Genomic DNA, 26,581 nt, shown 5'->3' with positions numbered 1-26,581 from the left:
GGGCCCCTGTTATGAGTGCGGAGAACCCCATTGGGCTCGTGATTGTCCACATCGCTCAAGGCAAGCATCTAGGTCCAATACAACAGTGCAACAGTTTCCACCAATAGAAAGATATTGTCTGGGGTGTTGTGTCGAACACTTCCCGAAAGATTGTCTATTGAAACCACATGAGGAGGGCAACTCTCAACCAAAGGTTTCACTTAACCTTGTAGGGGCAATTCCATCACCACCTTCATCTAAGAATGAGGATGTCGTGCCACTTAGAGTCATGACTCGATCACAGACACGAAATGCTGAAATACAAACTGATGAGACACCTCGAACTAGGGACGCAAAGACAAATCTAGTGGACAAGACCCTACAATCCAGTAGAAAAAAGACCACTAGGAGGAAGAAGAACCGAAACAAGCAAACTAAAAGTGCATCCACTTCTAGTTCTCAGGAGAACTCTAAACAAAACATAAGGGATAAAACTTTTACATCCCAAGAAGTGCGTGAGGAACATCAACCTCAACCTGAGCCTAGTGTTAAACAAAACGAGGCTAGTACGACTGAGGATAGCTCTGGGGGTTCTGTTTTTGTGGATAAAGTGAATGAGACTCTAGAGGCCATCATTGATGCTCATAGAAGTCGCATTGCAGCCTTATCAGAGCTACCCAAGAAGCTTCAAGAATACCCAAACCCTCGTGAAGAGAAGATCAATTTAGCTGTACATCAGCAACTCATTAGGGAAGCTCAGTCGATACTTGAGGGACCACCACAACCTATTCCTCGGGGCCCAACCTCTCTTAAGCCAACATTAGAAACTATACCGGAAGTGTCATCAAGTAGGGAAATGAAAAGTGAGTTCATTTCACAAGCTCAAAGCGAAAGATCGACACCAATTGACACTCCATTGAAAGAAGAAAGTCTACCATCACCTAACCTTGTCTTCCCATGCAATGATGAAATTATTGATGCTAATGAGGACATGGCAAATGACATGTGGGCCGCAGTAAATGAGAAAATTAATGAGAACATGTCTTCTGTTAGTTCGCCTCCATTCTCTGAGGTGGATTTTGCAAGAGATTCGGAAAACAACTTTGGACGCCCAAGCATCCAGGAGGAAGGTCAAACAATTGTTTCTCCTAGAAGTAAGCATACAATGAAAACCTTACCATCCTATCTGGGAGAATATGAGAACTGTTCTCAAACCTTGAGGATACCCTCCATGCATAAAAGGTTGACAAAGGAGAAAGATATGAGTATGGTGCAAGCTATTTTGTCAGCACCAGTGGCTTGTACCTTACCTTTGCTTGAATTGATAAAGCTTAAACCTGAGTTGTGGAATGATATTGCCACATGTTTGTCAAAGCAGGTATTGCTACAAAAGGGTCACCATGAGTGTACAATACACCCTGAGACAAAGCATGTAATGCCAGTTCCTATCAACAAAGTTGGAAAATTTTGTGAAGACGATCAGGGAAATGCTACCCTCCCATTGGAAGTGCGAAAAGTATCTTCAACTGCAATACTTGATAGTGGCGCAGGAGTGGGCATTGTGACAAGGTCCATTTGGGAGAAATGGGGCAAACCAGCTATTAGGAGTACCAGGATGCGTTTGCAGCTAGCAGATGGAAGCTTAGAACATCCCCTTGGGCTGCTTGAGAACATATTGGTCACCACATGTGGGATTGAATATGAGCATACCTTTGCAGTGGTGGATTTTGGAAAGCATCCAAACTATGAAGTGATATTGGGTAGACCATTCATGCGACAATTTCAAATGATTCAAGATTGGGGATACAATTACTTGTACCTCAGACATGATTCTGTCATCACAAGGGTCAACCTAAGGAATCACTCATATCGGGATGTAACAAGGTCTCCAATAGATGAGTTTGATTCCGCTTCATCTGAGGGCTCAAGAGTTACATTGTCAGATGGGCGAGAAGATCTATGGATGTGTGGAGCCTCCTGTAGGGATTTCAACACTGAGAGACTTAAGGGTAATCGAAGTGTATCTGATGAGGCATACATTCCACAACCCTTCCCTGAGCATTTAATTGATCCATTAGAATGGAGTCATGTCCTTGCAACATTATCGACATGTGCTTTACCAAAGCCAATTCAATTTTGTGACTCAGATGGATATGATATTGTTCCTATACGAATGGTACAACCATGTAACCTTCGAGATGATTTGTACTATAGGAATGCATCCACAACAGCACTGCATGTCGAGGAAGTCTCAGTAGAGGATTTGACACTCGAATCTGCTAATGATGCTGATAAGAAAGAGACACAAGCTCCAACACAAAGGATGTGGATAATTGATGAGTACTCAAGTGAGGGCCATGGCTGGCATGTTCCAACTAATCTAGTTGCTGCTCAAAGAAGGCCAGGCAAGAAGGATTCATCAATGTGGCTACCCAAAGATGCGTACAAACTTGTACCATCTATTCCAGTTGCTAAGCCTCTTAAGAAGCACATCATTTCCAAGCCCAAACCTCGGATTGTTACTCGATGGGTCCCAAAACGGGTTCTTAAAGCACAAGGTTACTATGAGGGTACAACAGCAATTTGGCTTCCAAAATGCCATGCTGAGCAAAGGGTAAAAGAGTGTATCCAAAAGATTCCAAAAGCCACCCTTGATTTTCCATATCAGTGGGTACAAAAGAAATCAACACAGACTCTTCAAGAAAGGAAAGGTGGCTGTGATAGCACCTACAAATCCACTTGTGTTGATATTCCTAATACATGTATTGAAACAACGGTTGACCCGATTTCTCCTTGTTACATGATTCAACCATCAACTGGTGTACATAAGTCAAGTCCAAAGGAGTCTCATTTGAGCATAGATTCTGGTATTTCAATGCCTAAATCCTCTTATCTTGCTCAAATTCCTCGACATTTGATAAAATTCCCACCCAAGAAGGACACAACTAAAACCAAAGATAAGGCATTAACACTACAAATGAAGCTCTTTGGTCGATCAATGTTTGAATAGTGTAATTCCTTATGCCTTTAAAGAATTATGTTCTTTTTGAGATAATCCCCACCATCAGCGCAAGAGTGAACTCAGTGACTCCACAATAAGAACGACAAGCCAGGGCACTTTTCTCCCATTGGGTTTTTTCCCCTCGGCTATATTTGGTGATTGGCACCACTAATAAATTTTATTCTTTTGTTTTTTCTTTTGTTTGTTAATAAAACTTTGTGCAGAGATCTCAGCTTAAGAAGAGCATCAGATATGCCCCTACAGTCCACCTATCGTGCACACAAATTAGGAAGGGGGGAGATATGCTATGCCTACAGGGATCAAGGAGGAGCAATCTGCACAAAATCAGCAATTATTCAAGGCAAACGAACAACATCAACAGGGCACTACATCAGGTGTATGCAAATCTTAATCTTTATTCCTTTTAGTGCTCTTATCTTTCGCATATATGGTTTGCATGTACACAATATTGGCTGGTTTGAGTTTTGATTAGTAGTTAAAATGTGGTGAGTACATTCTAGAGTCTTAGGAAACTTAGTAAGAGATATTTCTATTCCAAGACAGTGTAGGATATATACCAAGGGAGTATGCCAAGTACTTATGTCTTCAAGGTATATTAGTTATCCCTAGTGGTAGTTATCTCTTAGATATGAGCTGGGTGCTACGAGTAATAAAAATTTATGAAAATATACCCTACAAAAATATATATACAAGGTGAATTGTGACATGAAGTGTCTACCGCCATGCGAAGTGCTTGGTAGGACCTGGGGCTGTCTCAGCACCTTGGGGCCGATGCCTTGGTTTCCATGGGGTAAACACTGATGTCTAGAAGCTTCAATAGAGGACCTTTGAGGAATCTATCGCCTTGATAGATGTTGGTAGGACTCGGGGGTACACTATGGGCCTTCGAAACCGATGCCCTCATCTTCAAGGGGTACTCCTTAGGTCATAAAAGAAAGAAAAAGGGTCTGTCGCCCTTGGGATACTTAGCGGTCTTTAGATTCTCTTGGCGGAGGTCTCTTGGCCATTGCTCGGGTCTCATGGGGATAGAACCTTAATCTTTATCACCTTCTACACACATATATATATAAAAAAAAAAAAAAAAAACAACAAGAGAGAGCTCCAATCACCTTTGCTCATACTTAGGAGTAGGGTTGCCACTTAGGAGTAACTTACATACTGATAGGACATTGAGACTGCGGTCATAACCGGAGGTGTACAACGACACTTGCCTTTGCATAGCATTATCTACTACCTAAGTCTCACTTTGACTAGTTTTTACTCACCTCTTTTAGTATTCATTAAAACTTTAATCAGCCTTGCACTTGTATGCTAACGTGTGTAATTATTATTGCTGATTTTGCTTTTCTTTTCTTTTTATCAATAAAGGACTTGACTTGCATCAATTGTTTTTTTGTTGCAGCTCTTGCTACTACCGCGCTCGAGGACGTGCGCAAAATAGGAAGGGGGGAGTGTTGCTTGAAAATGAGGATCAATACCAATACCAAGATGCAACAAAAACAATACTTAGGGCTCTTGAAAAGAGTTCCACTTTGTAGATGAATGTGGGAGAGGGTTTGATAATAATCCCACATGGGGACTTATGGGAGTCCTAGAATTTTTGTATAAAAGGTGGCTCATTTGAGAGCTTTACACACTTTGGGCTTAGTTCATGTAAGAGCTCCTTTGAGAGACCTACTCTCCCTCTTCTCCATAGAGGTGAAGACTCTTCTCTCACCCCATCTACATCATTGTATGAGGTTAATCTCTTCATTGAATCATTAGCAATGTCATGAGTCTTTCTCATCCTCTTCTCTAATCATTTTACTCTTATGCATGCTTTTAGTATTTCATTTTTGAGTACATGGATTGATTTGAAGCTTTCATGGAAGCTTGATGCTTGAATGTGTGCATGCTTGTAGGAAGATAGGAGTGGAGTGAGGTCTTTCTCTTTGCTTGAGTGCATAGTGATTGTATTCCTCTTGCTTGGATTTGTGAATGAATGGGTGTGTAGGAATGAGGCCAAGTTGAGCTTAAGTATGTATTGAGTCTATGTCATTAGTATGTGGTTAATTCTTCTTCTCCCATTCGGGATAGCCTCTATGCGCTAACCGGGTCGCATTCACGGAATGACAAGTGAGTGGGTTTGAGTGTAGCCTCCGCTATGCTATGATGCCCCAAACAGTCATCATCACCTCCATGGCCATGATCATCCTCCATACGCTCCATATTCGTAAATGTACTATACATCACTTTGGAACGTGGCATAATAGGTATGACATGCCACCATCTGTTATTATCCACCATTGGTTGATAGACAACCTAATTCAAACACAAATACAATCATGTTATTATCCACCATTGGTTGATAGACAACCTAATTCAAACACAAATACAATCATGTTATTATCCACCATTGGTTGATAGACAACCTAATTCAAACACAAATACAATCATGTTATTTTCCTTGCATCGAAGGTATCAAATGTTTAAAAGCGAGTATTTTTATATGTGTGTACAGTACCTGTTCACATTGTTGTGGTAGTACTAGTGTGTCCTTCTTACTTTGCCAAAACTTTGTGGAGTCAATAGTTACAAAGCCACTTGCATGGCGTTTGATTGTTGCATTAGGGCCTCTTTCCACCATGTCCTTAAACCACTTTACATCCAAAACATACACAAAGAAGCATCGAAAGTCAAGCTTAATAATATCTTGGATTATGCCACAATAATCATCCATGGCTCCATTGGCTCCCTCAAAGCTAGCAATGACTCCACAATCTTGTGTGTTTCTCTTATCATCAATCCGTTGTGTTCGAAAATGCTTGCCTTGACACCATATAGCATTGAACATAGTGCACTACACCAAGACAAAATCAATTAAATAGGCATTCTATATTGAAAGCTCCTAACTTATGCATAACATGCATCCCCTAGCATACTCCCATTCTTCCATTGTGATATGCATCCCCTCGTCTTTCTCTGCTTCCTCCATTTCGTCAAGTAGCCAATCCACATGAATATCCTTTGGAAGTGCTCTTAGATACTGAGGGTATGGCACACGAGATCCGTGGTGTGTACGAAAGAGGGCCCTTTCTTCTTGTCTTCTTGCCTTTGCATCCTCATATCTTGTCACCCATCTTTTCATCACATCACTATTAAGCACGCAATAGAGGTTGATATTATTAAGCAACTCCGTGTCTATTACTTTGTTGCGTCCTTTCCCTTGAGGCACAATAGAGAGGTCATCCTTAGGTCTTCATCATCTCTCCATAGTCGTGGGAGAGAGCTATCCACATCAACAAGAAACTCAAAAATATATACAAGTGACTCTTGTACCAACCAACCCTCGGCCATGCTACCTTCGGGTCTTGCATTTTGTCTCACGAAACCCTTCAAGGTCTTCACATGAAGCGCTCGAGGAAGAACAACCATTGTGCATGTATAGTACCGCATATAGCAATCTCATCCACCAAATGCACTAAGAGATGTAGTTGACTTGTGAGAATAGAACGTGGAAATGTCTCCTCCACTAAACAAACCACCTCCACTGACATAACTCGAGCATTCTCAAGCATGGTGGGATCTATTTCCTTTGAGCTCACATACTTAGAAATGAAAAAGTACACCATATTAGCAATATGAACACCTTGCATGGAGCATTGATACGCATCACATTTTGTATCATGTAAAGTACCTCACAAGCTTGCCCATCTTGTAAATACAATCTTTTACGTCCTTCGATGCACTACGAGAAATGCTAGTAGGTAGTATGAACTAAACACAGGAGGAATGGTTGATTAGTTGCTTCTAATTCACTCACAAATTTGAAAGGTAAAAGATATTATGCACATAAAATACTTACTTGGAGCATCTTGTGCCAATCATGAGATTTCAAGCCATATATTTGCTCTACACCTCTTTTCTTGCTCTTTGTAAAGGCCCCCTTCAAACACCTCATGCATCTAGTGGGAGTACGAATTGTAGTAATAGCACGCTTCACTGCCACCATCTCTAGCTTTGATAACCTCCACGGTGCACGAGGTAAAAAAACACACCCATTTGGTCTCTCTTGTGGCCAAGCTTCACGCATCCTCTCTGTGGTACGTAGATCCTCCCTTATGCCTACGGAATCTCGTGTCCCATTCAAATGTTCCCAAATGGTAGATGCCACATTCTTGAAGATATGCATGGGATCAAGCAGGTGATTGATCTTGAGGTGGGACCAATATGGTAAACGATAAAAGATGGAGTATCTAAACAAAAGCTGGTGTTAGTGGGCAATCTTTATTTCCGGCCTATATAGCACACAATAGTTACAAACCCTTACCCCGGCTCATGCCAAGTGGTGGAGGAGTCGTGGAACCGTCCCAAATTCTCATCCAATCTCCTGCAATGAGTGATTGTGGGAGGACTTCATTCCAAGGGGCAACATATCTAGGATGATTAGGTGGGAGAAATCGATGGTGATTCTCATAGATGACCTTATTCAATGCGTCTGCCCATGAGGCAACAAGCGAAGGACCACAAATAGGACATGCATGGTAACCCGATGTAGTGAGACCTGAACAATAGATGCAATTAAGAGTTGAAGGAGGGTTTAGGGTGCCACATCCTTTGCCTACTCATAATTAGAAATGCAATGCTTACCTGAACACTCGCCATAGCCTGGGAAGTCATGCATCGTCCACATCAAGATTGCTTTGCAGTTGAAGTCTCGTGACGAGGGAGGCCTGCTCACATCATGCACCTCGATACCTCTCCAAAGTATCTCTAGCTCATCAATCAAAGGCTCCAAATAAACATCAGTATTTTTGACTTTATGTTTCCCTGGAATTAGAAGGGATAACATAACATGTCCTTTCTTAATCGCCATAGAGGGTGGAAGATTATAATTCACCAATATCACTGGCCATACACTGTAAGAGGTGCTTTTGAGACCAAACGGGTTCAAACCATCCATACCCAATCCGTCTCAAGCTCCTAGGTTCTTCCTTGAAGCTTGGCCATGTGTCTTCAATATGCTTCCACGCAAGAGTGTCTTCGGGAGTTCTCCACTTGCCATCGGTTAATCAATGGGAGGAATGCCATGACATGAGCTTTGCAATGGATTTGCACTTGAACATATGTTGGATGCGAGGGATTATGGGAAAATGTCGTAGAACCTTACGAGGCACGTCCAAATTTTTGAGATCTGCTCTATATCTTGCCTCTCCACAAGTAGGACACTCTCTTGCATCCTTATGTAGTCCAAATTTTTGAGATCTGCTCTATATCTTGCCTCTCCACAAGTAGGACACTCTCTTGCATCCTTATGTAGTCCACGAAACAAAACGCAATTGTTGATGCATGCATGGATGCACTTGTAATCTAATCCTCCAAGAGAGGTTACATGTTGCCTTGCCATATCTCTTGAGGTCGGTAATTTATTCTCCCTTGGAAGCATTTTACACAATAGCCTGCACGTGAAGACCATAAATGAGGAAAAGCATTCGAGTAATTGACCCACTAGCATAATTCACCATGTTTGTAAAATAGACTTTAAAGCTTACTTGAGTAATGCATTCAAACTTGCATTGCTCCATCCATAGATGGTTTGCAAGTTTAGTAACTCAAGGGAGGCACGTAGAACAGAGAATGTGCACCCCTCAAATAGTGGAGTCGATGCTACAGTAAAAAGATCGTCCTGCTTCATGCTATCATCCCTCCCTTCGGATTGATGGACATATAAATCCCGCACCATATCATCAAACACCTCCTCCTCCACGGCTTCATGAGGTAATGGCGGAGGGCCACTATCACCATCACTCCATGCATCCGTAACGGTCTCTCCTGAAGATCCCACCTCATATCGCCGATGCTTTGCCTCCTCACGAGACGAGCATAGGGCAACATATGCGGATGTGGCACTGCATCCTGTATCAAATTAAAACGGGATCATAACTCAAACATATGAACACCCATAGGTATCTCAATCAACCTTAACTCTTTAACACTTACCATGTTTACCGTCGCATCCCATTCTCCATACTTTGAGATGTGATTTAGTGTAATCTTGCGTGCACGATACATGTTTCCTCGACATCGATCACACATACATTTGATTTTTTGCTCCAACCACATTTCGCAATAGTGGATACGGAGGGATTCATCCTCACTGGAGCTACTTGTTGAAGATGAAGAAATCCTATAAATAAACAACCCAAAAAAATTACGCTTGTATCAAATATTTAATCTAAAAACTCTGTGGCGCGTCTACTGCGTCTATTCTGTGTGGTGCACGTCTATAGGCGCGTCTAAACCGTGTTGTAAACATGCAATTAAATGCGCATTTACATGCGTATATACACGTGCACTACACAGAATAGACGCGATTTTAGATGCGATATTAGACGCGCCTATAGACGCGATTTTCAAACCTACTTTTAGCGCGCTTGCTTTTCTTCACATACCTTTAATACGGGCTTGCTTTTAGCGCGCTTGCTTTTCTTCACATACTTTTAATACGGGCTTGCTTTGCTATTAACAGATACATAGCCTAGCATCCACACTTATCTTCAAGCACCCACACTTATCTCCAGGCTTACACAATCATCTCCAAGTACACAAGAGAAGAGGGTGAGCAAGGAAGAGAAGAAAGAGAAGCAAAGAGTGAACAAGGAAGAGAAGAAAGAGAAGCAGCTTTGAAGAAGGACAAGAAGCTTCATACCTCTATCCAAGGTAAGTATCTTTAGGGTTGATCTTCTTTGAAAGTTGCTCTCTTTGGATTCATCCTTTGCTCTCTTTGAAACGAATGTTTTTGGTACAACTGTTGTGCTTTTGTGTCGGGCGCATGTCCTTTTCAAGTTTTTAGAATAGTCCGTCTCTGTCAGAGTGCGTCTATAGACGCATTTGAGAGCGCGTCAAAAAGCGCGTTGTCGTGACGTGTGCGGTCTAGCCGGGAACACACTGGGTGTCTGGCTGTGAGAGTTACGTTGATTTGCATTCACTTGATTTGATTATTCAGAGAAAATAAATCCTGCCAAACCTCCTCCCTCCTCTCTCAGAGACGCATGTACAAGGGGAAAAAGGTATCTCTCTTGGCTAAACACCAAACCATCATGATCATCAAGTCTTCAATTAAAGCAAGAACATGGCCCAAATACCGTCAGCACCCATTACACATAGCTTCAAGAGCAGTCTTCCACAAACATGGGTTCCTTTTTAAAGATTCTGTAGACTAACAGCTGATTTGGGTTGTGGTCAAAACTTTACCATGAACACTTACAGTGTGTCATGATTCTTCAGGCATAGCACATTATCTATGAAGTCTGCTTAGCCTTGGCATGGTAACGGTCCAATTCAGCATCCAGATCAGACCGAAACTTCTCTCTCTCTTCTTTTCCACGTCCTCTTCCACGACCTCGGCCACCTTGAATCATTTCTCCATTTCCACGAACTTGGACCTTCTGCAGCATTCCTCCACTGCCTTGGATCCCACCAATCACTCCTGGAACTCGCCCTCCTCTTCGAGCCAGTGAAGTTTCATATAAAGCATGTCCTGTAGGAGCCGGAATAGCCAAATTTGTTCCCATAATTTGAACCTTCATGGGCTTTCCATCTAATTGCAGGCAAGATCTCCAACAAAAATAGTGTGATCCTGGCCAACACCATCAGTTCGCCTGTCAGACATACCAAAAGCAGCCCAGTTCAACCTGAAAGTTTGCTCTGTCTGTGGCATAATTGCTCCATTGTAAGTCTGTAAAACCCTCTCAGCAGCAGCATGTGAGTTGAACTCAATAAATCCATATCCTTTAGAGACCATCGTCTGCTTATTTCTGATGATTTTAACATTTGAAACTTCTCCGGTGTGGTAGAAACAGCCGTAGATGTAGTTCTCGTCCATCCACTTCACCTGGACTCTGCGCTGCTGAAGAGTTCGACGGATAAACTCCTGCATGCTCTGCCTGCATGGGCACCATGTATTGCTGTTGCATGGGCTGCTGCTGCTGCTGCAACATCACCCACTGCTGCGGCTGCGGCTGTTGCTCGCTAGGCATGGAAGAAGTCCCAGGTGCTGGCTGCATCATGGCCTCCTTGAATAGAGCACCTCTGCACTCCCCTCTGCTGCACACACCCAAGAGCCCTCGTATGGCTGCCGCCACCTCCGCCTTGGCATACCTGGAACAGCTGCGCACATCTGCTGCAGCGCCCACACAAAACACACAGGGCCCTCCTCATCAACGAGGTGGCCCTGTTCCCTGGTTACCTGCCCTTTCTCTGTAAGGCGATTTCCCCTCTTAGCAGCCAACTCCCACCAACTTCTTCGTCACCTTCTGGATAGCGAGCTGGCAGCCACGTGAAGCTCCCACATGGCCATTCTTTTTGTGGCCACGATTATCATTAATCTTATTTTATTCTAAGGCCTGCCTCCTCAACATTCCCTTACATACCAATACCCATGGCACATGGCCCCCTTTATCTTTATTGCCCTTGCTTTCACACATTCTCAACCACAACCTTCAATGCCCATTGTATTTTGACGTGCCCACACATATCAAGCGGTCGCGCACACATACGAGCTGATCTCACCTCCAGTGAACCTTACTCCAGACAGGCTTGTAACAAGCTGAACACCAAAGCAAAGGCAGCCTTAACCCTTTTTACTTTTTTCTGCCCATGCATCTGAGTTCATATGGGATGGTCTGTGAGCTCCTTTCACTACATGGACGTGCCACAGCACGACATCGACCCCCTCTAAACCTGCACATCCTCCGGTATGTGCCACCAAGTTGCTATATAGGCTAATCTTCATTCAAATTTATACTGATTTGCCTTCATCTTTATCAAATTTTGGCACGTTATCTTCAGCTTTTTCATCCTCTGAACCCACATTCTCATCCAAATCATTCTCTAGATCAGCCTCCCTTTTCTTGGCTTCTTCCAACTTCTTTCACAATGCAAGAAAAGGATATTGGATTAGGAGGCCAAGCTGCATCCTTTCTGAGAGAATGAATGCTCCCCATCATGTTAGAATTAAGCAAAATTTGCTATTTTAGTGCAGTCCACATGACTATTTCCAAGCCTCAAAACTTGATCAAGTGCAGTACATTGGACATACATGTCTACCAATGCCATGCCGCCATAATTGATTGATTGCAGTGCTTAATAAAGCACAGATTGATGGGCTTTTTGAAGCTCCTACACTGCAGATCAAGAAGCTCTTTAGTGCTCCCTCCTCACGCGTTGTGTAGCAGTTTCTTGTGATCACCGTGTCCAATAAGGCTACGACCTGTTCACCACAATTTGGCATTCATATTCACCATCACATTCCAAGCATATCACCACTTTATTGGAACCAAGGCATTTGAGCCAAACATATATTATGCTGCTGCAGCATGCATACTGCATCTACACCATTTCTGGCATACGGACAGCATCTGCACCATATCTTATGCTACACCCCCGCATTAAGCATACATACTGCACCTGTAACAAATTTGGGATACCATCGCATTATTCCAATGCATAATTCCACTCTAAAAACCAATTCATTTGAGGAAGACACATCTTATGCTACAAACTACACCTACACTGCATTTGGCATATAAATGGCATCTGCACCACATTTGGTGTACATGACTATGAGTGCATCCCACAATATGTTGTTGATCAGCAATCCCTTCGGCTTGCATTTCCTTGCCCTACTCATCTGCTCCCACAAGAATTTGGATCGCAAGTGACACTGGCAAGTTGTAACTCATCCATTCATGTGACAGCTAGGTTTCCGTGCCAGCCCATGTTGACAAATATGTTATGTGCTTCCAAACAACTATCACACTTGCTATACATGTTCAGAAGAGCATTCTGTACCACCATCTCTGACAGAAGCCCATTGCCCACCACCAGAGTGCAGGCATGCAACTGCCTCCCTTCAATCAGCAGTCTTTTGAGGCAAGCGCAAGCAGGAAAAATGCTAATGAATGTGACACTGTTTGACATCACTCCTTCGAAAATCATTTGGCGAAAAAGGATAAGTGCATCGTTGCCATTCCCATGCTGTACATAAGCTCCAAGCATGGCATTCCATGTGACTGTATCATGCTTAACAATCTTATCGAACATCACCCGTGCATCCTTCAGGCTATTGCATAAACCATATACACTAATAAGGGCATTTCCTAGCATGGGATCCAATTCTAAACCCTCATTCACAATGCAAAAATGTATCTTATGAGCTTCTGATGGAGTGCCCAGGTTAGCACATGCATCGAGCATGCTGGTGAAGGTGGCTTTGCTTGGTCTTACTCCTCTCTAGCACATCTTCTTGAAAAGCTTGAGAGCATCCATGCTTTGTGTACTACAAGTGTATGCTGAAATCATCCCATTCCAAGAAATCACATCTTTCTCTGGTGTACTGATAAAAATCTTCCACGCTTCCTCAGGAAGGCCACATTTGCCATACAGATTGACAAGTGCATTGCTTACAACCAGTAGTGATTCAAACCCAAAGGCCAATATCAGTGTATGTAGGTGCATGCCCTTTAGCAGGACAGCTTGTCTAGCACACACGTCAAGAAGGCTGATAAGGGTGATTTCATTTGGTACTACCCCTTGCCCCTGCATTTGAGAGAGGAGTTGAAAGGCCGCCTTGCTCTGCCTTGGATATAAGTGCTGCCATGCTGTGGCAATAGTCACAAACACGGAGATTTTTAGCAACCCGAACAGTGGTCCTCTCGGGTGTGTTAATAAGGCCGCAAGCAATAGCCAGCAATCAATGCAGTCCATGACACAGCATCCCGAATCAACATCTTGCCAAAGACTTCTTCTGCCTCTGAAATCAAACCAAATTTGGTGTACATGCCAACCAAACTGTTGCCAACAGAAATTTTCAAACATTGATTGTAATATGTACAGTTTAAACTCATGTGTGTCTAGTTCACAAATCGTGATGAATGTGCAGTGTGAGACTTGTGGGAACTCTTGTCTTGGTCTCAATATGTAGGATGCCAACTACCCCCCGAAGGCCCAACTTCATTACCCAAAACTCTGCAATTTAGTACAAAGTAATGATGATAACTCTTCATGCTCGCATCTGAATGGGTACACGAATGTGCGACTGAGCATGACCCTCTTTCTATGTGGTTTAGTAATCAAGAGCTCAATAATATTTTGGATTAAATCCGCGCTTACCTCCAATGGCATATAGAATATTGAGTAAATGTATCAAGATCTACACATTTTTCATATCTTTGGGAGTCAGTCCTAGGAACCTTTCAACCCCCCATATATGTCCTTATGTCAAGGAGTGACATGAACATTATTAACTTTCTTCAAGATGGTGCCCTCAATTTTGGAGCGTGATTCCCAAGCCAACTTATGTAGTCTACCAACTAGTATGTCCCTAAGCATGGTCACATATCTATAAACCTTCTCTAGAGCTATGAACTTCAGTGGGGAAATATTCTTTGAATGTATTTTTTTTGCATTTTGGGTGGGGAAAATCCTTAGATTTTTAGAAGTGGGAAGTTTACGTTGCCAAGTTTTTAAAGTATTCAATATAGTAGAACCTTTAAATTTCTAAAACTCTTGGATTTTGCTAGGTCAAAATTTACCACTTCAAGTAGTAAAACGTTTTTTTGCACACGCTACCCAAGGCAAGCCAAACAAGTCTCTTCATATGCATTAGATAAAGGAAGGATCCTAGAGTGTTTCAATAAGGGCACATGCATTCTCGCGTAAGGAAAAAACCAACATGGCTAGCAAACTAGTTTTAGGAAAAAACTGGCCTTTGGTGTATTTTTCATGGCTAAATTTGGAAAAATCCAATGGAAATTTATGTTGGCCTTGAAATGACAGTGAAGATTTTGTGAATTTTAGTATTAAAACCGGTCGGTTTGTAGATTTTTGAAAGTCTCTTTAATCTGAGTGGTTGAGAAAAATGTCATTTTCAAACATTGGTTGTAATATGTACAGTTTAAACTCACGTGTGTCTACTTTACAAATCGTGATGACTGTGCTGCGTGAGACTTGCGGGCCCTCTTGTCTTGGTCTCCTTTAATTCTCTGACACTGTTGGTTCCGGGAACAAGGCCTACGATCAAGAGCTGTACTGTGTTTGAGAAATATTTTTAGTGTTCGAGAAATATTTTTTAGTGAAGTAGTATCCTTCTCACCATGAGGAGAAGGCAATTTTGAATGAACATTTTCTTCATAATTTCATCTCGTTATTACTATTTTTTTTTGGGTAAATTTGGAGATTCAAGGCATATTACCTTCTCGGCTTATGAGTGGGACTTTTTAAAGTTGAGGAGGCCTGCCGCTCCAGGAGACAATACTGTAACAGTGCAGACTCCCGAGCCACGTGCCCGAGCGACCTCAGGGAACAGTGACTTTAAAGCTCGTCGTTCCTCTCCAATTGTATTCACATCGTTCCTCTCTGAGTTGTATTCACCTGATTCTTCGTCTCTTTTCATCACCACTACTACATTACAAGGTACTATATCGAGCGCGCAAATGGCTCTGGAGGAAGATCTCCTGCACAGTGATCTCGGCACATTTGAATGGCGAGACATTTTTATGGAAACACCGCCAGAGCTTCATGTCTCCAGCTTTAATTATTATATCATGAATGGCGCACAAGAAGTAGAACAAGCTTGCCCCTGCTTTGTGGGATAAGGGGGGTCCCATGGGTACTAAGCCCGCTTCCTAACGCCCAACTTTAAAAAAAAAAAAGAAGTAGAACAAGCTGGTGTTGTAAGCTCGAGCACAACTACTGCTTATAATGATCATGCGGCAACACCGAAGTCACCACTAGTTTCTTGCTGTCAAGAGGAGGACGCACTAATTAGCGGCAGTCACCACTAGTTTCTTGGTGTCAAGAGGACGCACTAATTGGTGGCAATGCTTATTGGCCATGTGTACAGAAATTATACTCATTATCACCTGCACAACTAGAGTTGGACTCAAGCTTAAACTCGAGCACAACTAGCGCTAATGATCATACCGCAGTCACCAAGTCTAGTTTCTTGCGGTGAAGAGGACGCAAAAATTATACTCATCCTCAACTTCAGTAGGCTTGGGCTCAATTTTTGCACAAGAAGAAGAAGAACCACAACAAGGTTTTTCAATGTCGATTTCTTGTGATAGTAAGGTGTCCAATAATCAGAGATGTCGAATTATGATAATAATAAGGTGTACATTTATAAGATGCTACTGCGCACTCCATATTTCTAGTATTGCAGATGCTTCGTCGGAGAATATCGTTCCAGCCGTCGAAGACGGAGCCAAGGTACTGCAAGAAGTGGTTTCACAAATTATGAAGGCATCAAGGCCCGACATGGCAATACCTGCTGCAATACCGGCCCCAAAGGAATTACTAATTTCAATCTTTGCTTCTTCTTTTTTTGGTTTGTTTCTAGCTAGAATTGATGAAGGGTAATAGTACCAATACCCACAATAATTTGCATAGCAGCACGAGCATAGCGGACTTGCATTCTTGAAATTGCGATTAATAATTGTTTCTAGCTACAATTGATGAAGGGTAATAGTACCAATACCCACAATAATTTGCATAGCAGCAGGAGCATAGCGGACTTGCATTCTTGAAATTGCGATTAATAATTGTTTTTTTAATTACAATTAGTTTTCACGTAAGCATGGACTAATTCGTCGCACACACATTGATCCGTGGATAACTAAGCTCTTATGCGCCGACATATTCTTGTTTATACCGATCGTCGACAACCCAGGGTTGCAATCGTCGACAACCACAACCAAGAAAAGTTCCAAAGCACCCTGATCGTCGACAACCCAGGGTTGCAATCGTTGTAGAGAGCGAGTCGGACGATGTACCTGATGGTTATAGATGGCGCAAATACGGACGAAAAGCAGTCAGGTAAATATTGCAGCTCACTCACGCTTTCTTTATCACAAATTGCCCATCGCGCTGCCTAGCAGCAGCAGCTAGCGTTTTTAATCCTAGAATGCTCATTCTCACCTACGAGGACCTACGACTTTGCTTACTTTTTGCCCAACCTACCATCCTCCTAATTAACCTCACCAACATTGCAAGTGCCTCTCAGCACAGCTTCCTTTGCAAGCACCCAAGGCTTATTACCTTGATGCTTTTTCACAACATCAGAATCTCTTCAGCTCCAGAATATAGACAATGTCTTTCTTAATTGAACCTGATCACACTACACGCGGCGTGCTAGACCTTATGTCACGTCGTGAAAGTAGCAATAGAGAGACAAAATTCAGTAGCCTCTATGAATACATTTGCAAACTAATGTTTGTATACTTGATGGAACACTTAAGTCACGCTGCAAGTTATTGCTCATTTGCAAACGGCATCCTGCCACTACTTGTATTTTTAGCAATCATTCACATTATATTAATCGCGACATTTGGTAAACTACACAATGTTTAGGGGACCATTTCTTTTCCAAAGCGCTTCCATTTCTTTATATAAAAAAAAGAGGTACCGGACGATGTGTCTTTAACATCCCCCTTCTTTCTAAAGTATGCAAATTGCGCCCCCTGAGTTAAAGGGAGTTGAAAACACAGAGGTACGGGACGGTCTGTCTTAGAGCTCCCCCGGGACCCCCTTTCTAAAGTATACACATTGCACACCCTAACTATAAGTGACATTGGCTCTATATTGATGTGTGTGTATGTGTGTGTGTGTGAGAGAGAGAGAGAGAGAGAGAGAGAGAGAGAGATAGGTACAGAGAGAGTGAGGTAAAGAGAGAGTTAGAGAGTAAATTAGAAAGAGAGAGTTATAGAGATTTAGAGAGACATGTGTGTTAGAGAGATTTAGAGAGACATGAGTTAGAGAGATTTAGAGAGACATGAGTGTTAGGGATGCTATCTTAAAGCTCCCCCTGGGCCCCCCTTTTTAAAGTATACACATTGCACACTCTAACTATAAGTGACATTGGCTCTATATTGATGTGTGTGTGTGTGTGTGAGAGAGAGAGAAAGAGAGAGAGAGAGAGAGAGAGAGAGAGAGAGAGAGTGAGGTAAAGAGAGAGTTACAGAGTAAATTAGAAAGAGAGAGTTAGAGAGATTTAGAGAGACATGGGTGTTAGAGAGAGAGAAGTAGAGTTTGAAAAGTTGGAGAGAGAGAGAGAGAGAGAGAGAGAGAGAGAGAGAGAGAGAGTTCAAGAGAAATAGAGAGAGTTAGAAACAGTAAGAGAGTTGAGAGAGTTAGAGAGACACATATAAAAAGAGAAAGAGAGACAAAGAGATAGAGAGAAATATTAAAAAGGGTTAGAGAGAGACTATTAGAGAGATCTAGAGAGAGAGTGTGTTAAAGAGATCTAGAGAGAGTTCGTCGGATCGATAGAGTTAGACAGAGTTAAAGAGAGAGAGAGAGAGAGAGAGAGAGAGAGAGAGAGAGAGAGAAATAGAGGGAGTTAGAGAGTATAAGATATATATATATATATATATATATATATATATATATATATATATAGAGAGAGAGAGAGAGAGAGAGAGAGAGAGAGAGAGAGAGAGAGAGAGAGAGAGAAATAGAGGGAGCTACAGAGTGAGATAGAGAAAGGTAAGAAGAGGGAGTTAGAAAGAGGAAACTAAGAGAGAGAGAGAGAGTGAATGTATGAGAGAGAGTTGGCTAGTTTGAGAGAAATAAAGAGAGTCAGAGAGAGTAATAGAGATTGACAAAGTTAGAGAGAGAGAGAGAGAGGGGGGGTGGGTTAGAAAGAGAAAACTAGAGAGAGAGAGAGTAAGTACCATTGGCTCTATATTGATAAAAAGGTGGAATCATGCATTTTTGGCAAGCATTTTCTTTTCCATTAATGCCTCTTTATACAATAGAAGCTAAAAAGAATGGATCGTTTCCCCTCCCCCCCTCGGAACTAGAGGAATAAACTCATGACGGTGAACTAGGGGTGAACAAGGGGATTGGAAGATTAGTTTTTTACCAGAATCAAAAAATATTTTGCGCTCCTAACTACTTGCTAGAAAGTATAGCATAGTGGTTAGATGTTTCACTTCCAAAATGCAAGTAGTGAGTTCAAATCCTCTTTTGCACTTTCTAAAAAAATTTCTAAGTCCCAAACCCCTCCCCATCCATCCCAGTTGCTTTCCCTAATTCCCCCTAGTTCGCTCGCAAAACTGCTTCCCCTAGTTCACTTTCGACGACAAATCAACGGTCCAAAATTTCTACAATCACGATGCCTATTTGTAGTCATAGATTCCTCCTAGAGGAAATCTTATAGACCCCGTGTTGTTTAGTGATGAGATAAGTGCTTTGGTGGGTAAGACTAATCAACATTGTAAGTTATAACTATGTTGACTGGCTTACTCTCTCTTTAGCTCTCTCTAACACTGTCTTCGAGTTATAACAATTGTTGAGAAGTGGTGCCATAGAGCACATGTAGAGGCAAGCACTACAAGACAATGCTGCCATACACGCGTTTCATACATGCGATAAATTACGGGCGCGTGTATGGTCACGCATGTATTTGAATAGTATCGGGCACGTGTATATTGGTATTTAAATTTGCGTGTATATTGGCATCTACTAGCGCGTGTATAAGCGCGTGTATATACACGCAATTATACACGCATTAATACACGCATCAATACACGCATCAATACACGCTTTATTAAAAAAAACTAAATTCCTTTACAAAATTAAAAACTATTTTCTTTAAACCATCTCATAGTACATTATAGTATATATCATTACACAATCCCACTACATGCAATTACAACAATGAAATATATTCAAAAATAAATCATGAGATGATAATTAAAAGACAACACATACAATAGAAATGTCATCAATTTAGAACGATACAGTGATGGATTGGTTAGGGTTCGATCTCATCTTCAATAAGATCCATCCTTGCCAAACGATCAACATCAATATCCATTTGATCAATTTGTAAGGCTACGATTAAATTTATTCCACTATCGATATTCTGTCCATTGATAATGGTATCGATGTCCTGATCATTCTCATCAACATCACCATCATCCTCAATGATAGGGTCATTCTCATGATCATGAGAAATGGCACGCTCATCCTCATTATCATGATCATCTCTTATTTCTTGATCATCGATCACAACATCTTCATTGGCATGTTTGACATCATCTTCATTGCGGCTTGTTACATCCTCCATATGCTCCATATCAGTGAATGTATTATACATCACTTTGGAACATGGTGCAATAGGGATGACGTACCACCATTTAATGTCATGCACCATTCGCAGATAGATAACCTACTCAAATACACATATTGCAGTAATTAATTAACATATCAAAAGTCAAGGGGTACGCGAGCTTAGATATATATGTACATGAAACACATTAGTAAAAAAATACATACCTGCTCACATTGTTGTGGCAATACGAGCCTATCTTTCTTTGTTTGCCAAAACTTTGTAGAGTCAATAGTTACATAGCCACTTGCATGGCATTTTATCGTTGTATTAGGCCCTTTTTCCACCATGTTCATTTGCCATTTGACATCCAAAACATACACAAAGAAGCGACGAAAGTCAAGCCTAAATATGTCTTGGATTGTGCCACAATAATCATCCATTTTTCCATTAGCTCCCTCAAAGCTACTAATGACACCACAATCTTGTGTATTCCTCTTTTCATCAATTCTTTGTGTTCGAAAATGCTTGCCTTCACACCATATAGCATTGAACATAGTGCGCTGGACCAAAATAGAAGCAATATTTGTGTAAGCAATGTGAATAAATATTAAAAGCAAATCACTTACAACTAATGCAAAACATTAGTTCTATGTACCTTTAACATGCATCCTCGTGCATACTCCCATTCTTCTGCCGTGATGTGCAACCCCTCGTCGCTCTCTGCTCTCTCCATTTCCTCATGCAACCAATCAACATGGATATCATTCGGAAGTGTTGCTAGATGCTTAGGGTACGCCTTACGAGAGCCATGTTGCCTCCGAAAGAGAGCTCTTTCTGCTTGCCTTTTTGTCTCTGCATCCTCATATCTTATAACCCATTTGCTCATCACATCACTATTAAGGATGCAAGTGAAATTGAGATCATCAATCAATGTTCTGTCAATTACTTTACTCTGTCCTTTTCCTTGAGGCACAATAGAGGTCATCCTTAAGTCCTCTTCGTTTCTCCATAGTGGTGGCAAAGAGCTGTCCACCTGACCAAGAAATTTTGAAATATATACAAGGGACTCTCGTATCAACCAACCCTCGGCCATGCTTCCTTCAAGCCTTGCACTTTGCCTCACAAAGTCTTTTAAGGTCTTCATGAAGCGCTCTAGGAAGAACATCCAACGTGCATGCACAGTGCCACATAAAGAAATTTCGTCCACTAAATGCACAATGAGATGTAGTTGACTTGTGAGAATGGTTCGCGGAAAAGTCTCCTCTACCAAACAAACCACCTCCACTGCCATAACACGCGCATCATCCAACGTGGCTGGATCAATTGCTTTGGAACCAACATATCTGAAAAATAAATAAATAGTACGTTATACCTCATGCACGTTCATTTTGCAAGGTATAATGAAGGGTGATCTGACATGGGTTTTACATACCTCACAAGCTCGCCCATCTTATAAATACATTTTTTCAAAATCTTATTTGCACAATGGTCGATGCTAGTAGGTAGTATGAACTGCGCACATAAGAGCACATGTATGTATGGTTTAGGGCATTACAAAATTTAATTTCAACGTACAAGACTTGGAAAACACTTACTTGGAGCATCTTGTGCCAATCGTGGGACTTCAACCCATATAGTTGCTCAACGCCTCTTTTCTTAGTGGTTGTAAAGGCTCCCTTCAATGATCTCATGCATCCAGTGGGAGTACGCAAAGTGGTGATGGCCTGCTTTACCTGCTTCTCCTCTTTCTTTGATATAATCCATGGTGCAGGCGGAAGACGAACGTGCCCACCCTCCTCTCGTGGTGGCCAAGCTTGACGCATACGTCCTGCGACCCGCAAGTCCTCCCGTATGCTAACATTGTCTCGTTTACCAATAACATGTTCCCAAATACCAGATCCCACATTCTTGAAGATGTGCATGGGATCAAGAAGATGGTTGATCTTAAGATGGGTCTAATATGGTAGCCGAAAAAAAATGGAGTGCCTACACAAGGGATTGCTCTATGTGACCTTTAATCCAATTAGAGACTACACAAAACAAGATTGAAAAACATTACTATACCTGTTCATGCTATCTGGAGGAAGAATATTTGTAGACTCCCAAATACGCTTCCAATCTTTTGCACGAAGTGTTTGTGGAGGAATGTTACTCTTACTAGCAACATATTTAGGATGATCTGAGGGGAGAAATCGATGATGATTATCGAATATGGTCTTACACAAACCGTCAGCATACTCATGTACTAATGAAGGGCCACAAATAGGACATGCATGTTTACTCGATGTTTTCAAACCTGTTAAAATATAAATAGAAGTTAGAATAATAAAGTCAATATTTATAATTAATATAGCCAATAGTATTAGAGTAGGGAGGTAATTAGAATTCTTACCAGAACAATCGCTGTATCCTGGAAAGTCATGCATTGTCCACATCAACACTGCTTTTAAGTCAAAGTGTCGAGAGGAGGGAGGCCTACTAATGTCCACACCGCCGCAACACCTCTTCATAGTTCCTCCAACTTATCAATCAACGGTTCGAGATAAACATCCATATGCTTGACTTTATGTTTCCCTAGAATTAGAAGGGATAACATAAGATGTTCCTTCTTGATCGCCATTGATGGTGGAAGGTTGTAATTCACCAACACAACTGGCCACACGCTGTATGCGGTGCTTTTGAAACCAAATGGATTCACTCCATCCATACCTAGGCCAAGTCTCAAGTTTCTGGGCTCTGTTTTAAAGCTGGGCCACTCATCTTCAATATGCTTCCAAGCAGGAGTGTCTGCGGGAATTCTCCACATGCCATCATCCGATCGATGTGAGGAATGCCATGACATGAGCTCTGCTATGGATTTGCACTTGAACATGTGTTTGATGCGAGGAATTATAGGAAAGTGTCGCAAGACTTTACGAGGTACATCAAAACTCTTCACATCTGTTCTATACCTTGCTTCACCACAAGTGGGACAATGTCGAGCCTCCTTATTGATGGGAGAAACAGAGTTTAGGGTTAGGTCATGTGGGAGACATACACAGAGAAGCAAGGGAGAGAGAGAGAGAGAGAGAGTTGTGGGGATAAGTCAACTCATGAGGCATGAGTGTGTGACTCCCCTATCACACATGTATATTGCACTAGTACACATAGTGCACTTAGTACATTAAAAGTACTAAGTGTACTATGTACTATAACTTATGGGCTTGTACACACTATAAGGGTGGGCATAATGCCTTTACCCCAACAACCTCCCACTTAAAGGCAAAGTGCCCTTAAATGAAGGAAAAGAAAAAAAATCAGCATGTACATGATAATATACAAGGCCATATCAAGGCTGAAAATGGCCTCATCCGCCCATCAAGTGTCTGCAATGAGCAAACCGCTCCGGAGGCAAACTCTTTGTCAACAGATCAGCCGGGTTGTCATCCGTATGAATCTTAACAAGCTGAATTTGCTTGTTCTCTATCACCTCTCTGATGAAGTGATACTTCACATCCACATGCTTCGTCTTTGCATGAAAGACCGGGTTCTTTGCCAACTGGATGGCACTCTGACTGTCACAATGCAACAATGGAATATCCCCTGTATAGCCCAAATCAACCACTAACCGAGATAGCCATAATGCCTCCTTGCAAGCCTCTGTGGCTGCAATATACTCGGCCTCTGTAGTAGATAAGGCTGTGCACTTCTGCATCCTGGATATCCATGACACAGCACCTCCTGTGAATGTAAATACATAACCGGTAGTAGACTTCCGGTTATCTGGATGACCGGCATAATCCGAATCCGTGTAACCATGCACTAATGCATCCTGTTTGCCAAAGCAAATGCACAAATCCTGTGTGCCCTTCAGGTATCTCATGACACCTTTCACTGCTTCCCAATGCTTCTTGCCAGGGTTGGCCATGTATCTAGAAACCACTCCCACTGCAAATGCAATGTCCGGCCTAGTAGCAACCATGGCATACATGAGACTGCCACAAGCTGAAGCATACGGAATCTTGGCCATATCAGCCCTGTCTCTATCTGACTGTGGGCTGTCCATAGCACTGAGTTTCACATATGGAGGCAAAGGAGTACTAGTCTTCTTCCCCCCGTCCATATTGAACCTCTGCAAGACTTTGCCAATGTATTCCTTCTGAGACAAATACAACACATGCTGATTTCTGTCCCGAAGTATCCGCATACCCAAGATGTGATTTGCATCACCCAAATCCTTCATATCAAAGGTTTGATGCAGCCTCTGCTTCAAGGCATCCATCTCTTTACGAGATTTCCCGGCAATCAACATATCATCAACATACAAGATGAGGATCAATAGACTGCCATCCAAAGCTTTCTTGGTGTACAAGCAGTGATCTATGTCACTTCTCCTGAATTTCTAAGATTTCATGAATGTATCAAATTTATGATACCATTCTCTTGGTGCCTGTTTGAGCCCATAAAGACTCTTTTTCAGCTTGCATACAAGCTTCTCCTTTCCACTCACTGCATTACCCTCTGGCTGCTGCATATATATCTCCTCATGGAGATCACCGTGAAGAAAAGCAGTCTTCACATCCATCTGAATCAAGTCCAGATCATCATGCGCAACCAAAGCCAACACAGCTCTAAGTGTGGTCATTTTGACCACTGGAGAGAAGATCTCATCAAAGTCCACACCATATTCCTGCTTGAAGCCTTTAGCCACTAACCTGGCTTTGTATCTTGGCTTTGCATTGAGCCTGTAAACCCACTTGCATGGCAAAACCTTCTTGCCTGCAGGCAAATGCACCAACTTCCAAGTTCCATTTTTATGCAGAGATTCCATCTCTGACTTCATGGCATGCTCCCATAGAGCCTTGTCTGCCCTCTATAAAGCCTCCTTGTAACATGAGGGCTCCCCACAGTCAGTGAGCATCAAGTAGTCAACCCCTGGAACAAACCTATCAGGGGCTCTGGAGGGTCTAGTGGACCTCCGTACCCAATGACCATCATTTGCAGGTTGCTGTCCAGCCTGCATATCACCCATTGGTGGCTCCTGTTCCATGCCATAAGGCTGAAAAATCATGCCCGGTATCTCCTCTAACTGTGGTATATCCATTGGGATATCTTCTGCCATCTCTGGCTGTCCATTTGGACCATTTTCAGCACCATTTAAGGGCTGGTTTTCCTGCTGTAATGGCTGATTTACAGCCCTTTGTTGTTGTCCATGATGTCCATCATCATCAAAGATGACTCTGCCAGGCTCCTGTTGCCTTGCAGGCTCCTTATACATGCATGTTTCATCAAAAATGACATCATTGCTGCGTATGATCTTTCTATTCATGGGATCCTCGGGGGGGTCACTCACAAAAAATGTGAATATCACGTGCGTTCAACAGAAGCATAATTTTAATTTATGAAACTTACAGAAATATATTTACATAAGAGTATGATTTAAAATTTTTTCAAAAAAATTTACAGATTCATAAAGAAAAGGGGATATTATATAGATTAAAAAATTCACAAATAAGGGATTTAAAATATAGGCCTTGAACGCACGCGATAGGGATATTTTACATATAGTGACCCCCCCGAGATGGGATCCCAAAGTCTATACCCCATTTCACCTCTGTCACCATATCCTAGGAATATGCATTTGTGAGACTTAGGATCAAGTTTGGTGCGCATTTCCCTGCGTATGTGCACGTACGCAACGCAACCAAACACTCTCAAGTGCTTGTATGACGGAGGCTTCCCTGTCCATACTTCTTCTGGCACTTTCCCACCAAGCCTCGTGTTAGGTGACCTGTTTATAAGGTGAACGGCTGTCATAACAGCTTCAGCCCAAAAACCATGAGGTAACGCAGCATGTGACAACATAGAATGGACCTTCTCCTGAATGGTCCTGTTCATCCTCTCTGCTGTCCCATTTTGTGGAGGATCATAAGGAGTAGAGAGCTCCCTCTTGATGCCTTTAGCATCACAAAAGTCCTGAAACTGTTTGGACGTATACTCTCCACCATTGTCAGAACGCAAAGCCTTCAGTGTTTTGCCAGTTTGATTCTCAACAAGAGCAACAAACTTCTCAAACACTGAGAATGTATCGCTCTTCAAACGAAGAGGATAGACCCACACCTTGCGTGTGGCATCATCAATAAAAGACACAAAATATTTTGCCCCTCCCAAAGAAAGCTGAGGCATCTCACATACATCTGTATGCACAAGCTCTAACTGAGCATCTTTCTGTCCAAGAGCTTTCTTGTGGGGGCACTGTAGTTGCCTACCATATATACAATGCTCACAAAATTGAAAACTTGAAAACTTTAGAGAAGGCAAGTAACCCAAACGAGACAATTGCTCCATTCCTTTGACACTCATGTGTCCCAACCGGCTATGCCACATAGAAATTTCCGGCAGCTCGGTTGCATTTACATTAGCATGGTGACAAACACCTGCATGCATAAAGTAAAGAGTGTCCACCTTAGAGCCTCTGGCAACAACCAGTGAGCCCTTACTAATTT

At 42.1% G+C, this 26,581-nt stretch overlaps 2 protein-coding genes across 2 annotated transcripts in view; both read right to left on the bottom strand.

The window, feature by feature from the left end:
- Positions 1–12,727: 12,727 nt before the first annotated feature.
- On the bottom strand, positions 12,728–13,237 carry LOC147624209 (putative pentatricopeptide repeat-containing protein At3g23330). The gene has a single exon (XM_086820036.1). The coding sequence runs from the start codon at positions 13,235–13,237 to the stop codon at positions 12,728–12,730; it is 510 nt and encodes a 169-aa protein (XP_086676162.1).
- Positions 13,238–13,704: 467 nt separating this feature from the next.
- The window catches only part of LOC147624208 (uncharacterized), a 47,254-nt gene continuing 34,377 nt past the window's right edge, over positions 13,705–26,581 (bottom strand). The window contains exon 4 of the mRNA XM_086820035.1: positions 13,705–13,793. Coding sequence (XP_086676161.1) covers positions 13,705–13,793 — 89 coding nt within the window. The remainder of the gene's footprint in view (positions 13,794–26,581) is intronic.

This window comes from Cibotium barometz, chromosome 25 (assembly GCF_041138505.1).
Source record: "Cibotium barometz isolate CiBa-2024 chromosome 25, ASM4113850v1, whole genome shotgun sequence".
In the NCBI taxonomy this organism is placed as follows: domain Eukaryota; kingdom Viridiplantae; phylum Streptophyta; class Polypodiopsida; order Cyatheales; family Cibotiaceae; genus Cibotium; species Cibotium barometz.
This window is presented reverse-complemented; position numbering and strand designations above follow the sequence as displayed.